The sequence below is a fragment of the Diceros bicornis genome, chromosome 3 (assembly GCF_020826845.1).
Source record: "Diceros bicornis minor isolate mBicDic1 chromosome 3, mDicBic1.mat.cur, whole genome shotgun sequence".
Taxonomy (NCBI): Eukaryota; Metazoa; Chordata; class Mammalia; order Perissodactyla; family Rhinocerotidae; genus Diceros; species Diceros bicornis.
In genome coordinates, this window is record NC_080742.1 from 10,504,639 (window position 1) to 10,521,249 (window position 16,611).

Below are 16,611 nucleotides of genomic sequence, written 5' to 3' on the forward strand. Positions count from 1 at the left end.
AAAGGCATGTGGTATGTCATTTAAGTAATTTTGGCACATTCATTTTTCTTAAAGCAAGTAGGTTTGGTTTTTGTATTGTGGGCTTGATTTTTCTTTTGTTTTGTGTGTGTGAGAGATTGCTTCACAGACTCATGAAACTCTTTGCTTTTAGGAGGACAAAAAATGCTTCATATGCGATTCACAAGATCCCTATCATGAGACCCTCAATCCTGACAGTCATCTCATTGAAAATGTGGTCACTACGTTTGCTCCAAACCGCCTTAAGATTTGGTGGCAATCTGAAAATGGTATGTGGCTGGTGTGGGAACAAGTTCCGTGGAGTGTGGTTGGTCACCTGGAAGGGGTTTACCTGCTCCTGGGCGTTTGTAATTGCGATTGGTTTCTCTGCCCTGTAATTATGGCCTTTGATAGATTTACTGCCTGAAGTACCAACTTCTCCAGGTTAAAATCTGATCCTTCTGCCTGAAGCACGCACTTCCTGTAAGAAAGCAGTCGTTCACGTTAGACCAAAGAATTATTTCGTAGTCCTCATCCTGAGGGGCCCTTTGGGGAGTGTGTATATGTGCTGGGGAGGGCATGGGAAGGCCCTTATTCTTCCATAAAACATAAGCATCTTTCATTTTGATCAACCCCAAAGGAAAGGGCAGAATCAGCCCCATCACTACCACCATACCATCTTCCTTCCAACTAGAGAAAATTTAGTAATAGTACTAAGCAGTAGGCGTAATTTTTCAAAGGCTCTCTCTACATGGATATGACCCCAAGTCAATTCCCCAGTGAGTGTGCAAATCCAACCCCTTTTCCTTTCTGTGCATTTTGGTTTAATATACTCATCAAATACAATGTTACTATTGCTGTGAAACTAAGCCCAAATTAGTTTTGCATTTGTTTCAAACTCGAATGCTGAAATTTGCAGAATAAAGGTAGAGTTATTATATTTGTTAATTAACAATGTACTGTTAGATCTTTTTGAAAAAAATTTTATGAGAAAGGGCTCTCAAAGAAGTACACGGACATTACTAGATCTCTTGATTGTATGCCCTACACCTGGGAAGTTTTTGGATGCTTGTAGTTATTTATCATTCTGTAAAGAGGAACTCCCTTAATAGACTTTCTTGTCATTGATTATGAAATTACACATGCTCTCTAGAAGACTCTTGGTTTCCAGGGAGGGTTGATTACCCATTGGCCTTTGGACTCCATTGGTTACCAACTTGATTGAGATAGATTGGTCCTCGGAAAGCGTGTATCGATTAGAGCCTTCTTAATTCTTATAGGAGGAGATCTTGGTTGATAGTTGTGTGAAAGAGAAGTTTCTGTAAATCTGCAGAATCACAGAGGGACTTCTGCAGTAGCATAGAGCTTGTTACAAACTAGGAGCGCTTCCTGACTGCCCATGTTCTTCTAGTGAGACGGAAAGACAATTAGAAGGATGCCTTGACTTGAGTATCAAGTCAACACACAGTAAAATTGTTCATCATGTGCTGTAGTTCTAGGGGAAGGTTTTTCTTGGTTACATCAGGAGTTAATCAATTTCTACAGCTTTGAATTTGTGGGGCAAGAGAGGGCAAATGCCAGAAAGAAGGGATTTTCAAATAGAGGCGCTTGAGCTCTCTGTCACTCTGTCACAGGGGATCAGATGAGCTTAAAGTCAGACCAACTGTTACTAGCCCCTATCATCTCTCTGTTGTCTGACAGTTCACAGTTCAAGACTTTCTTGATGAATGCGATTTTATCTATTTTCTGTGTATTTTGTGCAAGTTGAGCTTTACATGGTGGCATTAAATTTTCAGTGCTCAGGCACCAAAAGGGGCTTGGAGTGTAGAGCTACCTTTAGCTCAGCCTTCATGATGATCTGTTCCCAGGTCTGACAGAAATCAAATGCACTGTGGAAGAATGATCTTGTTTCTTTTCTCCGTGGGTTTTTCTTCCCATATTAAAAACACTGTAGTGCTTTATCAGGTTCTAAGTCTAAAATGGAATGTGCTTTTAGGGCACACATTGCAGCATATGTTCTTATGTTACAAAAATGGTACTAGTCTTGTTTGTACTTTACGTTATTTTGTTATCTCTTGATTTTGAACAAATATTGCAGGTTTTTAAAAGCCTGGGAGAGGAGAGGCGTATAGTTGCTTGGCTAACATTTCACTCAAAAAGAAATGTCCAGAGTAGGTTTATTATATGGTTCTTTTTCATAAGTTAGATAACGTTAGTATGATTATAATGTTTTTCTTTAACATTCCAACTAACTCATATCCGTTCCAATGACCACTTTCCCTCCACAATTGACTTGGCTGTTTTCCAGTGGGAGAGTTTATTTCAAAAGTCCCACTGATTTCCTGAAAATACACCAGCTAGTGACATGATTCATTCTGACACATTCGTGTCTTTCTGCATTTAACTTCTGTTGCTGTGGAAGATGGACCCCAAAAGCTCTCAAGCACAGGATACGTGGAAAAGTCTCATTAGCAAACAGGCAGGCTTGAGGGCCCAAGGGATGGGGGAGGAGGTGCTTCCATCTCTGGAATTCCAGTGGCCTTTTTAGCCTATTAACGTGGGACTGATCGCCCCCTCAGGGCATGTACAAAGGCTGATTTGTTTGTTCAGGCTTTCCCCTAAAAAGGAAGATGTTAGTATTTGTTCTGGGCCAGTTTATTTATTTGACCTATTCTTTGTCTCTTTGGCGCTGTTTTTCAGTTGTGGAAATGCATCTGAAGGCTTCCCCATCAGGGATAGATTTTCCTAAATTGGAGTATAACTAATATATGTGGTAGACTTTTATTTATTTTCTTTGCTGCTGCAAAGGAAAAAAGGAGTATTTGTATTTCTACTAGAGGAGGATTGTGTCCCTGTGCTTCAGACTGCAAGCTGATCCCCTACTGTGCGCAGGAAGTGCCTCCCCCCCCCTTCCCCTTTGAGAGCCTCTTGGCTTAGGGGATGGGGAAGATGTTTCACTTTTTCTTAAGTGAAAGATGTCTTTCTTGAAAGCAGCTGGAGGCATTCTGCCAGATGTCTTATTTCAGTGAGCAGATTCAATATGTTGAACTCTAGAATGATTTGTGGACAATTGAAGAATCATTCTGATTTGTGCCTTACCACCTAAACCGAGACAGAGGTTTATTGTTATTATCTTCAGCTTCACCTTCAGATAGACTGCAAAGAGGATTTCCATGAAGAGCATAAAGATAATTTAAGAAAATAGTCTCAACTGTTGTCAGATGTTGCTGTTTACCTTACTGTTTCCTTTTTTATTTTTTAAAAATCTCATAGGCGTGGAAAATGTAACTATCCAACTGGATTTGGAAGCAGAATTCCATTTTACTCATCTCATAATGACTTTCAAGGTAAGGAATCCATAACTTTCTCACAAATGACATGTAAGAGCACTGTGTAATTCTCCTTTCAAAATGGATGTCAGTTGTGAGTTGGCCTAAATGGGAACTTAAACATTATTATTGCCATAAATTGGGATAATTGAGCAGCAGCAGTGTCTTAAACGTGGGCATGAATAACTACGTTTAACAAATACCCTATCTTCATGGCAGTAACTAGGGAGAGCCGCTATTCTAAGGTAATTCAACTGTAAACTTTTAATTAGATATCTTTTTATTTCCCCATGGAGAGAGGCATCTTTGACTCTCTCTCAAACCACAATAAAACATCTGGAGAGTAAATGCCTGATCCCTTGTGTTGATGTTTTAATGCTGAGTTTAGTAACTGAAAAGGAAGTATATTATCTTTAGTTTGCAAAATTTGTGGGAGCAGTTTTACAGTTCCTTAAGAAGTGTGTATGCCTTCTTAAATGCAGATTTTCTCATCCTTTTTCTTTTAGAGATGTAAAATGACTCCAGGACTAGGGAATGTCTCTGTACAAAGTCCCTTTGTTTCTTCTTAAGCAGCTGCCTGGAAATGACAGACTTCCCATGGCTTAAAGTACATGTTGGTGCACATAAAACCCATAATTTACTTATTGCTTCTCAGATTAAAATCACTTTTGAATAGTTTTCGGTTGGAGTTGGGGGCCTTATCTGTACCCTCTCAGGTTAGGAAAAGGTGCCAGGGTAAATTTACCTGTGGGCAGATAGCCATGAAAGTCTCACTTGTGTCCTCTACCGAAAGCTGGGAGGCCAGGGAGCATGGGTGGGCGTGGAAGTCAGAACGTGACCAGGAGCGATGTTGGGCTGCCGGTTCCCAGGCCTAAGCTCTTCATCCTCTTCCCTGCTCCCCAGGAACCTCCTGTTACTGCTGGGGAGGAAGGTTTACACTGTAACACCGGATACTGAGAGGGACGGGAGGGCTTTCACTCAACAACTCATGGCTTACTCCTTGTCACTTCATTGACCATGCACTCAGCCTGGTGGCTAGAATTGAAACTCAGCCACACGTGAGGATGTTGCCTTCATGTTACTTGACACCTAAAAATAGTCAAAATCATCTTTATTAGTGTTTATAGTCCTATCTTTAACTTTGCAAAGGGCATCTGTTTGCGTACATGGGTAGTTCTGAGTTCTTTTCTATCCAAAAGTCCTTCGGGCACTGTTCTGTAGTTGAATACTCATTCAAGTGAATACAAGGGCCAAAGATGAAATTCTGCACAGACATGCACAAGGTCAAGCAGAGGAGGCAGTGAGTGAGCTGAGATGTGAAGAGTGGGTACAAGTTGTCAGACTTTAGTTTGTGAGTGGGAACTCATTCTTGTGTGTGAAAAGCAACGTCTATGGGGTTGGACAGACTTTGGTATGAATCCCCACTCTGCCCCTTACTGGCATGTATGGCCAGAGCTTTGGCTTCCTCATTGGTAAAATGGGAAGAATAACACTACCTACATTATAGGGTAGTGTGACATACCCCTCTGCTCTGGGAATGGCGATCATCTTGCTACCCTGGCAATAGTGGGAACGTGATCGTTTTTATATATGCTGAGGCTTGGCAGGTAATAATTGCTCTACAGATATTTACTGAATGAGTGAGTGAGTGGATGAAAGCATTCAGCCATCTTCTGTTTGTAAGAAACTGCCCTAGGCCCTATGGGAGATTTAAAAGATAGCAGAGTTACAGCTCTCCGGGAGCTTCCAATCGTCCAGCGGAGAAAGATATACTTGCAAACAACTTACATTACATGACAGAATGTGCTAACTGCTTAGCAGAAGTTCAGACAATGGACATTAGCATGGAGGAGGGTGAGATTAATTTTAGCCTGGAATAAAGAAGAAAGCTTCATAAGGAGAGGACTGGGACGGCACTTGACTGGGCCAGGAAGAGTGAGCAGGGTTTCGGTGGGAGGAGGTGGAAGAAAAGCCGTTCTTGGCGGAGGACACTGAGAGCAAAGCTCTGGTGGTAGGTCAGTTCGGGCAGGGTTTGTTCGGCCTGTACTCTGTAGATTCGCCGCCAGCTTGGGGTGGTGAGGGGAGGAAAAGGAAGTAAGATTACACTCATAAGGACCTTGACTCCTGGCTGAGGAGTGTGAAGTTTATAGGAAAAAGAGAGCCATTGACAAGGAAATGAGACCGGTGGTTCAGCAAGGAAGCCAAGAGGACATGCAGAAAGGGCCAGCGGACAGTAAGAAGAGAATGCACCGTGGGAGGTTGTTGTTGAGTCAGCATGAATGGAGGGCTGACTTAGGAGAGTGCCGGTGTTAATGCAAAGGCTAGTGTGACTCTTGACTAGAAGGGAGCCTCCTCCTGCAACCCAGGAGGCATGGAAGTATTACTTGGAAAGCTTTTTCAAGTCACACACATCCCCTTGCTGCCATACCTTGTTACCCTCTGCTACTGCAGCCTTGGAGAATCGTTGCCTAGAGGAGGAGGCTGTTTTCTAAGGGAGTCAGTTGGACCCTTTAGAATGAAAAGTTCAGCCATGAAGTGGAGAAACGTTAGAAGCAGAGCAGTGGAAGGGAAAGGGGAAGGGATGAATCAAAGATTACTTAGGCATCCAAGCTGAGTAACTAGGAGGGCGGTGATATCATTAACAGCAGTGAGGACAGGAAGGGGATGAGGATGAAGCATACTTGTTTATTCTCACCCGTGTTTGCCATGGAGATGGCTGATTGCTAAGGGGGTTAGGTTTTCTTAGGCTAGGAAAACACAGTGTGTTTTTGTATGTAGCCAGATGTTCCCATTCTCATAGCTCTTTTATTTAGTATGAATTCAGAGGCAATTGCGCAGCAATGTGAGGCCTGAGAAGGTTGATGACTAAGCAAAGGGCATGGAAAGGCTTCTCTTATGTAGGTAAAATGTATTGTTCCAGTTTCCACAGCTTCTTAACTCTACAGGAAATTGGATAACTCGTCAATGGCGCTTTGGGACTCAGAATTTTCCAGAAGGGAGAAAGAAGGAAGCACAGCCAGGGCTGGCTGTAAGGCTTTTCCTCTCTGCTCCCTTGTGACACAGAGACATCAGCCCCGTCTGTCCCCAAGTGTCGCCACCCAGGAGACCAGTCTTCTGGGGAGTTTGCCCTGGGTCAGTTAGTTATTGGGTTTTTTCCTCACTTACTTTAAAACTCTTAGTCTAATACTCTCGAGTTCAATAAAGGATCATTTTCTTATATTTCTGAATAAGTAAAACAATAAAAACCTGAGCAACTAGTAAGTGAATGTCAAAGAATCTGTCAAAATGTGACCTTCCAGTTTATTACTCTTGTCTCCTGTATCAGTGAGAAAGACCATCAGGATTATTAAGGAAGGTACAAGGAGGTCTGGGAAGGTACTAGTTTTCCCCATTAGTCATCACCCAAATTTCTGTCAAGCCATGGTTTTAATTCAGAAGTGAGTGTTCGGGTTCTGTTTGCTAGGTTGGCTTCTCTTTCGTGCTCTTCCTTCGTTGTAATCTGACTTACACTTCCTAAAATGCACTTACCCTGTTCGGTGTTGCAGCGTTTGCCTATTTTTAGCTCTCATTCTGCTTCATCTCTTATTTCCAGTTGACCCTGTTCGCCACACCCTCCTAAACCTGCATCCTGCCTGTTTCCAGGATTCTTGTCTTTTCACTCCTTCCTCTCTGACATCCATTTTTCAGTCTTCTATGATGCCATTAGCCAGTAAGGCAGCAAGGTAGGTTTAGTCTTAATTCTGCCTGGATCTGAATCTAAGCTCTGCCGATAGCCAGCAAGTCAGTTGATGTCTGTGAGCCCCAATTTCCTTGTCTGTGAGACAGATGTGTGGTGAGGGTGTGTTGGTTTCCTAGGGCTGCCATCACAAAGTACCACAGACTGGGCGGCTTAAACCACAGAAATTTATTTTCTCACAATTCTGGAGGCTGAAAGTCTGAGATCAAAGTGTCAGCAGAGTTGGTTTCTTCTGTGGCCTCTTTCTCTCCTTGGCTTGTAGATGGCTGCCTTCTCCCTGTGTCTTCACACGGTCTTCCCTCCATATGTGTCTGCATCCTAATTTCTTCTTCGTATAAGGACACCAGTCAGATCAGATTAGGGCCCACTCTAATGACCTCATTTTACTTTATTTATCTCTTAAAAACCCTGTCTCCAAATACAGTCACATTCTGAGGTACTGGGGGTTAAGTCTTCAACATAAGAGTTTTGGGAGGACACAGTTCAGCCCACAACAGAAGGTTAAATGTAATTAAAGTTCCTGGCGCCACTCTCTTTCCTTCTGTGTCTAGTCCTTTGTTGATGCATTTTCCTGGAGCACCGACTTTGGCTCTTTTTTATCTTCCCCTTTGCTTTTGAGGGCAGAAATTACGTCTTTGGAGGTTTCAAATATTGTATGTATACAGTGACTCCTAGATCCATGTTTCAGGCTCCATTCTTGCAGCTGTGTGCCAGACCACTGTTTCCAGTTGTCCGGTGGGCGTCCCCACATGGATACCTCTCATAGGACTATTCCAAAACCAAATGCCTTCACTTCTCTTCTGTGTCTTTGTTATATTAGCCGAATAGTCCTCCCAGCTACCTAAGCTCAGGTGCCCATGTTTCTTTCCTCTCCCTCCCTCTCCACTGAAATCTAATTGATCACCAAGTGCAATTCAATGTCTTTTACTTTCATTAAATTTTCAGAGCAGTCATTTCCATCCCTTTCTGTCTATCTGTACTGTAATGCTTGAGTTAAGACCTTCATCGTTTTTCTAGCACTTGGTTTCTTGTCTCTTGTTTTTTCCATGTCCAGTGATTCTGCCACAGAGTTATTTTTCCAAAGTGCAATCTGATCATTTCTTTCTGTCCACTTAAATCTTTCAGAGTTCCCCTTTCATTGCATAAAGATAAATCCCTTAGCATGGCAGGCAAATTCCTTCCTACCCTGCCCCAACCATCCTCTTCTGCCACCTGTAGCCATCTCTGCCCCCTGCCTGGAAAACACCTAGTCACCCTTTTAAGATCTAGTTTGATGCCATCTTCTCTTTGAAGCATTCCCTAGTTTTGTGTGTGTGTATGTGTGTGGTAAAATATACATAACACAAAATACGCATTTTTAACTATTTTTAAGTATGCAGTTCAGTGGCATTTGGTATATTCACAATATTGTGCAACCATCATCACTGTCTATTTCCAGAACTTTTTCATCACCTCAGATAGACACTCTGTACCCCTTAAGCATAACTCCTCATTACCCCCTCCCCGAAGCCCCTGGTAACCTCTAATCTACTTCCTGTCTCTATGTACTTGCCTATTCAAGACATTTCATATAAGTGGCATCATATAATATGTGGCCTTTTGTGTCTGGCTTATTTCTTAGTATAATATTTTCAAGGTTCATCCATATTGTAGGAAATATCACAATTTCATTCCCTTTCTCTCAAACTAACCGATTATAGTATGGGCATGGTGACTAAATATACCAAAAGTTGTCTGCTATTAAGGCCTGTTTGTAATCAGCTTCTAAAGAGAAACAGCTTACTAATCTCTGGTAGAGTGGGGGGAAGTGCAATATTTGAGGATAGGCACTTTCCTTACAAGAAGAAGCTCATGGAACAGCTCGAACTATTTGAAATCCAGCCACAGTCTGAAATACCAACCACATGCCGTCAGAGTTTGTGGCACACAGTTGAGTGATATTTTCCTCTGAGATTTTAAAAAAATACAGATTACCAATAAAAAGCATCAAGTGAGCCTTCTCTGTCTCTCCCTTAGACATTCCGCCCAGCCGCCATGCTGATAGAACGGTCATCTGATTTTGGGAGAACCTGGGGTGTGTACAGATACTTTGCCTACGACTGTGAGAGCTCATTTCCGGGCATTTCAACAGGCCCCATGAAAAAAGTCGATGACATAATTTGTGATTCCCGATATTCTGACATTGAACCCTCAACGGAAGGAGAGGTTTGCTTTTTTGGTTTTACATTTGAATTGCAAATCTAGTTTTTGATCGTTGCAAAAATACCAATTACTCTTATATCTATTTTTAGGTGATATTTCGTGCTTTAGATCCAGCTTTCAGAATAGAAGATCCTTATAGTCCAAGGATACAGAGTAAGCTTGTTTTCAAATAGAAGCTTTGATGGAAAACAGCAATCATGGAAGAACTCGTACCCAGAGCAATGCTACCCAGAATATAAATATTCAGTGCTAACTCCACCCACTTCCTTTCCTTCTTTCTCTGCAGTACCTACCAGGAGCTCCTGCAATCGGCACAAAGTCCTTACTGACAGGGAACACGTTTTGATAAGAGTAAAAGATTTATGTCTTATGTGCTCAAGCAATTATGCTGGTCATAATACCTTATTTATTTTACTGCTAAGTATAATATATATATATATGACATATATCATATACATATTATATATATATATATATATAAATTACGGTATAGATTAAACTGTTATAACAAAATGTCCCCAAAAATATAGTGGCTCAAATAAAATAGAAGTATATTTCTCTCTTATGAAATCACCCAGAGGGATTTCCAGAGGAGAAATGTAGCTCAGTTGCCATAAGTAGGCTTATCAAATAAAATACAGGATGATACCCAGTTAAATTTGAATTGCAGTTAAACAACAAATTATTTTTTTAGTATAACTATATCTCATGTAATATTTGTGACTAGTACAAGTATCCTGTACAGTATTTGTGGTTGGTGTAACTGTGTTCCATGTGATTTGGGCCATACTTATACTAAAAAATGATTAGCTATTTATCTGAAATTCAAATTTAACTGAATGTTTTGTGTTTTTATTGCTAAATCTGGCTAAATTAGGTCACCCAGGTTCCCAGGTTCCTTCTGTCTTGTAGTCTTTATCCACATGGTTGGAGCAGGCCCCACACCACCATGTCCTTGTCCCAACCTGTAGGAGGGGAGGAAGTGAAGGGCAAGCGATGTGGAAGCTGTACATTACTTCTGCTCACGTCCCATTGGCCAAAATTAGTCACGTGGCCAAACCACAGGAGACACGGGGAAACATCTCTAGCCAGGTGGCCATGTACTCTCTCAAACTCTTGGCTAGAGCTCTTATTGTCAAAAGAGGAAGAGAAGAAAGAATATTGGGGGGAAATCAGAAACCTCAGACATGTTCTATAGGCTCAATAAGGTGAAGGCTGTATTTCCATTTAACAGAGGAGTAAACTGAAGTTCAGAGGGTTGGAATAACATTGCATAAGGTAACATGGCTATTTAATGTCAGTCAGATCCTGAACCCATGTGTTATGATTCTCAGTTCAGAGCTCTTTCCAGCATTCAACAGCTATGCCTGTGTTTTTACAGAATTCCGTCTTGATCTTCTTGGGAGGCAGAATGTGCACAAATTAAAAGAATGGGCTTTGGAGTCAGACCTGGGGTTAAATCCCAGTTCTGGCATATTATAGCTATGTTACCTTGGGCAAGTAATTTATGTGAAACTGTTTTTAGCCTCTGTTTTTTCATCTGTAAATGGAGACAGTAATATTGACCTTAGGGTTGTTATGGAAGGACGATGAGTTCATGTATATAAACGACCTACCCAAGTGCCTGACGCATAGGAAGTGTTCAGTACATTGAAGCTGCTGCTGCTACTGTTGTTGTCAGTGTTGCCATCAGCAGCCTCTTAGCTCTTTTGTGGACCTGGTCCCATAAGTCAGAGTGCAGGGACGAGATGCCCCCTCCTGCTGCTGAGCTACAGTCACTTGAGCCGAGGTGGGGCTGATTCTTGCTGATCTTTCCCAGCTGAGCGTGGCCCTATTTTTAATCAAGGCCCCACAGAATTTTCCCGCCTGAAGCATGCAAGAGTAGAATGGAAGAAGTCCAGGGAATATTGCCAGAAGAGTGCTGTTTCCCCACTTGAGTCAATTTTACATGTGGCCCAGACTGTCTCTGGTCTGTAATTGACTCATTCATTCTATTGTAAAACAAATATTTAAGGGCACGTCCAGCCCTGTGCCATTTCTGAGTGAGCTCTGTGAGGCCTGCCCTCCCTGCTCTCAAAAGCAAGCTGTGAGAAATGACCGCCTGGGCTCCGTGGCAAACACCTCCTGGTCCCTAAAAGGACTCACGGTCTGCTCCTTTTTAGGTGAAATTCGTGGGACTTGGGGAATGTGTTGCCATTATAATTCTCTTATCTTTTGTTGTTAAATGGCATTAGAAAATCTATTTCTATATTAAAGAAGCATCCATTTTAAGTGCTCATGCTTTCGATTTACTTTGTAATCAAGGGAACACTATCTCTTTGGTTGTCCCTATTGTTGAGACCTCTAAGACTCACTTCAAAAGTGATTTTGCCTCTTAGGGCAGCAGTCAATACAGGCTTAGTGGTTGTTAAATATGGCAGGAGAGAGTGGAGGGAGCATATTTGCTCTTCTGAGGGCTTCCACAAAGATCAGTTCAAGGGTTTCTAAATACTCCAGCTGCTCTTCAAGTTTGTTGTTTGGTCTCGTCAATAGGCGCTTGTGCTCATTCTGTGCAGGAGCATTTGTGCAGGAGGAAATGTTGGCATTCATAAATTCCATTCAGCTGAAGAGTACCACGGTTTCTCTGTTTAGTTTTTGATTTACAAAGAGCCTAAGTTTAATGCATGGACTCATGGACTTTCTCTTTCAACCCACAGCTATTTCTATAGTCTCCATTGTAAGCTATGCATATATTATAAGTATTTAAAATTGGATTTGGGCTTTGAAAGTATCTGATGTGCTGGGCCAATACCCTCTTGTCCTGTGTTGTAAATTTTTAGAATGCATCAGCAGAAAAGAAAGTAAAGCTTAGGAGCAATTTCAAGCTACAGAGCTAAATGGGAGGGCAGATGGATTAATCAATCTTTTGGGGTCCACTCAGCAAGAGCAACTTTGTAATTAATGAAAACACTGGTGGAGACAGTTGAATGGCTCTTGGTTCATCAAGTTACTATAGAGTGTAATTGATAGCCCAACTTCTGCAATAAGCATAGGTCTGTAGACCCAGAAAAAAGAAGAAAAGATAAAATGAGAGGAATTGATTTACAAGTAACTTGTATTTAGGAAAAAATAATTCACCTCAACATCCTAATACTAAGCTCCTTTATCCTTATGCCGCTATATTACATTGGTAATTGTATGGTAAATTATATTGTAAAACTAGAACAAAAGTTGTAGATTGTAATGTTGCGTAAAAACTTGATTAAGAATTCTGTCTCTGGATTGCGGTTATTCTATAGTGTTAAATCTATTTTAGTAGCTGGATTTCGTCTAAATGGTGGGAAATTTCAGATTGTATTTTCCTCCCGCAAAATAAACACAGAAATGTTTCTTTCTAACTAGCTTATCATAATAATGAAATTGGAGTGCTTTGATGAACCCTTTCCCACCTGAATGGAATATTCTGATTTTGAGACTGGCACCAATGGCTGTGGGAAGCAGATGGTATTGCAATAGTTTAGATTAGTATGTGCCAGTGGGTTCTGGCAACCGCACAGCTGCATTCTTAAATTTCTCCACTTTCACACTTCTTCCTGGAACATCAGTCTGCAAACAAATCCATCACAGAATAGACATTCTTATTAAACTGAAGAGAAGGTGGTATCCTTTCTTTCTTTCTTCCAGAGACTGTCTTGTTTTGTTAAACTTTAACTATTATGGTCATCTAGGTCATACAAGGGGGGTAAACTTTACATAAGCCATTTTCTTCGTTGTGCCTTTCTATAAAGAGGAATGATGTTGTATAATTGTGAAAGAAGTCTTGCTTATTTGATCAGACTTTTCATCTTCTTGGTGACCTTCGTAGATCTCTTAAAAATCACCAACTTGAGAATCAAGTTTGTGAAACTACATACTTTGGGAGATAACCTTTTGGATTCCAGAATGGAAATCAGAGAAAAGTACTATTATGCAGTTTATGACATGGTGGTTCGAGGAAATTGCTTCTGCTATGGCCATGCCAGTGAATGCGCTCCTGTGGATGGATTCGATGAAGAAGTAGAAGGAATGGTAAGCAAGTGCTCTGTGTGGCTTTCTCCTTTAGACAGTGATTCTAAAAGGCAAATTGAAGCTGGTCTTACTGCTTTCACATTTTCTAGGGGTCTTATTTTTCCAGACTTACAGTTAGCACTTTGCGCCATTCTGGGGGTTGATTGTTGATTTTTTCTTTGATGACTTTCTCGGACTATGAGAATGTAAGTACTGCTCGTTTCATAGACACTGAATTAATTTTTGGAAATTGTTGCTGCAGGCTACTGCTACATTAGATATTTTAATCAACAAGGATTAAAAAATTGTCTAAATAACAATCACATCTTCCTTTACTTTAGGGAAGATCAAAAACCACAAGCATTCCAGTCCTTACACTAGAAGGCATAAACTGATCCTAACCCAAAGAAACTGGAAATTTGAACCTAGAACCACAGGATATCATTTAGGAATCAAATGGACTTTGTTTCTTTATGTCTTCTAGTTTCATTCTTTTCCCACTTTTATGCTGTGTTTTCAAATTATGTACTTCTAAAAATTTGGAATTTGGGTGATTTGCCAAATGGAAAACGTTAGGGCATTTTACCGGTTTCTAAGTGAACTGGTAATTCTTAGAGACCCATAGGATTTTTAAAGCCGGACAGGACTTACTAAACCAACTAGCCTTATTAGAAGAGACCAGGGGTTAAGTCATTTGCCAGAGGGCCCTAAGTAAGTACTTGGCGGATGGAAATTCAAATCTAGTGCTCCCAACTTGGCCCCAGGGTTCCTTGCACTAGACTGGGCTTCCCTTCTTGATGGAGGGTGTCTTGCTTCTTTGCTGTTTGCCTTTTCAAAGATCGCTGGTCCTTACCTAAGAAGGTGCAGGATTGAGTGTATTCAACTCTCTAAAACTTCTGCCTTCCCTTGGCTCCAGTTAGAACATTTATTACATAAAGTTGCATTTTTAACAGAGCCTAAAGGGAGGATGTGTCTTTCTAATCCTGTTGCTACATCTTTCAGAGAATGCTCGGTAGATTGTATTTCCTTTGCAGTGTAACAAATCTGGTATGTAGCTAATGTTGTGTAGTCATGTCATTATCAGGCGTCTCACAGTACATTGTACTGTTTATTCAGACACTGTAGAGTCCTGTGCTATGTGCTTTGGAACTGTTTTTCATTCTATGTAAAACCCCCTTGTTAATGAGAGGATTTTAGTCTGCTGACTGCACTCCTGTCAAAGTGGGTCCAGGGTGGACCTGTCTGTCCTGTTCCTGAATTCCATTCTATAGAAACTGGTGTTGCGTGTTCAGTGTGAGGTGCCCATGTTCCTGTGCATTTGGTGGACCTAAAGAATTTATTGTTTTTATGCCTCAGAGGTCTTAAGCATGCCTTGCAGTGAGACAATGCAATGTAGCTCATCATAGGTCCTTCATAAAGCAATTAACTTCTATCTTTTTCTGAGATTTTGTATTTCCTTACTTAAAGGAAAAAAATAAATGTAAATATGGTAAATGGTTAATTTTTAACATCTCATTTTGGTTGAAAACTTAAGTGCTGTGCCTGCAGTCAAAAACAAAATAAAATAAAACAAGCAGCAAAAGCCTTTCTTTTACAGGGCCTAGTGGTAAAACTTACGGTAATGTAAGTTAGTTCCCGGATGGTGTGTATACTTTTAATTCTGCATTATAACATTTGTTAATTTCTATTATAATAGATTTTTTTTTTAACTCTTAACTAGTTTGTTTTTTAAAAAATTCATAAGTGACTGATTTTGTTCATCTGGGTTCTTTTCATAGATACTTCCATAAAATATTTAGTGAGCATCCATTATGTAGTAGGAACTACTAGAGATGGGAGTTGTAACCATCAACAAGGAGATAGAAGTCACTGTGGGGAGGGACAAAGTAAAAACAAAGAAACTCACATGTAGTGAGCTAGAGATCAGTGTGAAAAGGGGGTTATATTTTCCATTGATTGTGGAGAAAAGCTGGCCATTAGTCTCTTTCTTACTTTGTTCTTTCCTGTTTTGATAACTTTCAAGGTTCATGGACACTGTATGTGCAGGCATAATACCAAGGGCTTAAATTGTGAACTGTGCATGGATTTCTACCATGATTTACCTTGGAGACCCGCTGAAGGTCGAAACAGCAATGCCTGTAAAAGTAAGTCTCAGTCAGAGAGACATTTTCTATCAATTTGGACTCTAGTCCCCACTTTCTGATCAGAGGTGCTATAATAGTACACTATTTTGCAGAAAGAAGAAAAGTTACTACCTTTTTCCCAGCTTTCCCGATACCCCTATGAAACTTAGAGTATCTATTCAATTAAACTAATAAATTAGTATTTACTGAGCAGCACTATGTGTTTGGCAGATTTAGTAGAAGACTGAGATGTTGTCCCTGACATTGTTTTTAAGGCAAGATGACCAGGAGAGAAAATTGAAAGAAAAATATGGCATGGTAGATCATTAAGGGCTAAGAGATATGGAGTAGAGTTTTCGGCCTTGTTTCTGTGCCAGCCCAGCTGCAGCCTGTGGCATACTTCATCCATCCATGCATCCCAGAGGTATTCTCTGGGCAGAGGTGTAATTTGAAACACCACCACCCCTCCCCACCCCACACACAGGGATTCTGATATACTGTCCTCCAGACGAGCATGCCTGCCTCTGCCCCCACTGAGAAGGACTGTTCTAGAAGTTCAGAAACCAGTGAAGGCTAGAGTAGTCAAGGTTTTGTTAGTAAGTACAACCTAGCTGGCCTTTGCTTGAATAGTTAAGATTGTTTAGGTAAAGAGATGGGGGGGGAAGGTGGGAGGGAGTTCAGATAAGGAGAACAACTCAGAGGACAAGGCCCCAAGGGCATTCACGTGACCACCACGGAGTCTATGCTGGGAAATGATTCCGAGGTTTAATTTAACCGGTGTAGCTAGGGCAATACTCTGCTAGGCACCAAGGATACATCAGTGGATAAGACACAGTCCTTCTCTGCAGGATGGTCTGTTGCAGGGAGTAGACACACAAGGCTAGAGCATGGAGCCCCATGAGGGCCAGGGTGAGTGAAGCTTCGTTGTGAGAAGACAAGAGGAATCGATGTGGATTGTTGAGCATGAGAGTGGGATAATTAAAGCTGGGTTTGACCGAGATAACTCTGCTGCATACGCTAGAGGAGGGACAGACTGCACTCAAGAAGGCTGGCTTAGATGGCTGTTCAACAGACCTTACTAAATCATAGAGATGATTTCACTAAGGAGCCTGGCCTCCTGTGGTGGTGGGAATGAGGAGGAGGGGAATCAGGCCTTCATACCATGTTCCTCAAAGCAGGGAACCCAAACAGGCTTTCC

At 41.2% G+C, this 16,611-nt stretch overlaps 1 protein-coding gene across 1 annotated transcript in view; it reads left to right on the forward strand.

The window, feature by feature from the left end:
• The window catches only part of LAMB1 (laminin subunit beta 1), a 70,248-nt gene that overhangs the window by 4,197 nt on the left and 49,440 nt on the right, over window positions 1-16,611 (forward strand). The window contains exons 4-9 of the mRNA XM_058523166.1: window positions 152-287; window positions 3,271-3,344; window positions 9,079-9,267; window positions 9,354-9,417; window positions 13,109-13,311; window positions 15,314-15,434. Of these exons, the coding sequence (XP_058379149.1) occupies window positions 152-287; window positions 3,271-3,344; window positions 9,079-9,267; window positions 9,354-9,417; window positions 13,109-13,311; window positions 15,314-15,434 (787 nt within the window). The remainder of the gene's footprint in view (window positions 1-151; window positions 288-3,270; window positions 3,345-9,078; window positions 9,268-9,353; window positions 9,418-13,108; window positions 13,312-15,313; window positions 15,435-16,611) is intronic.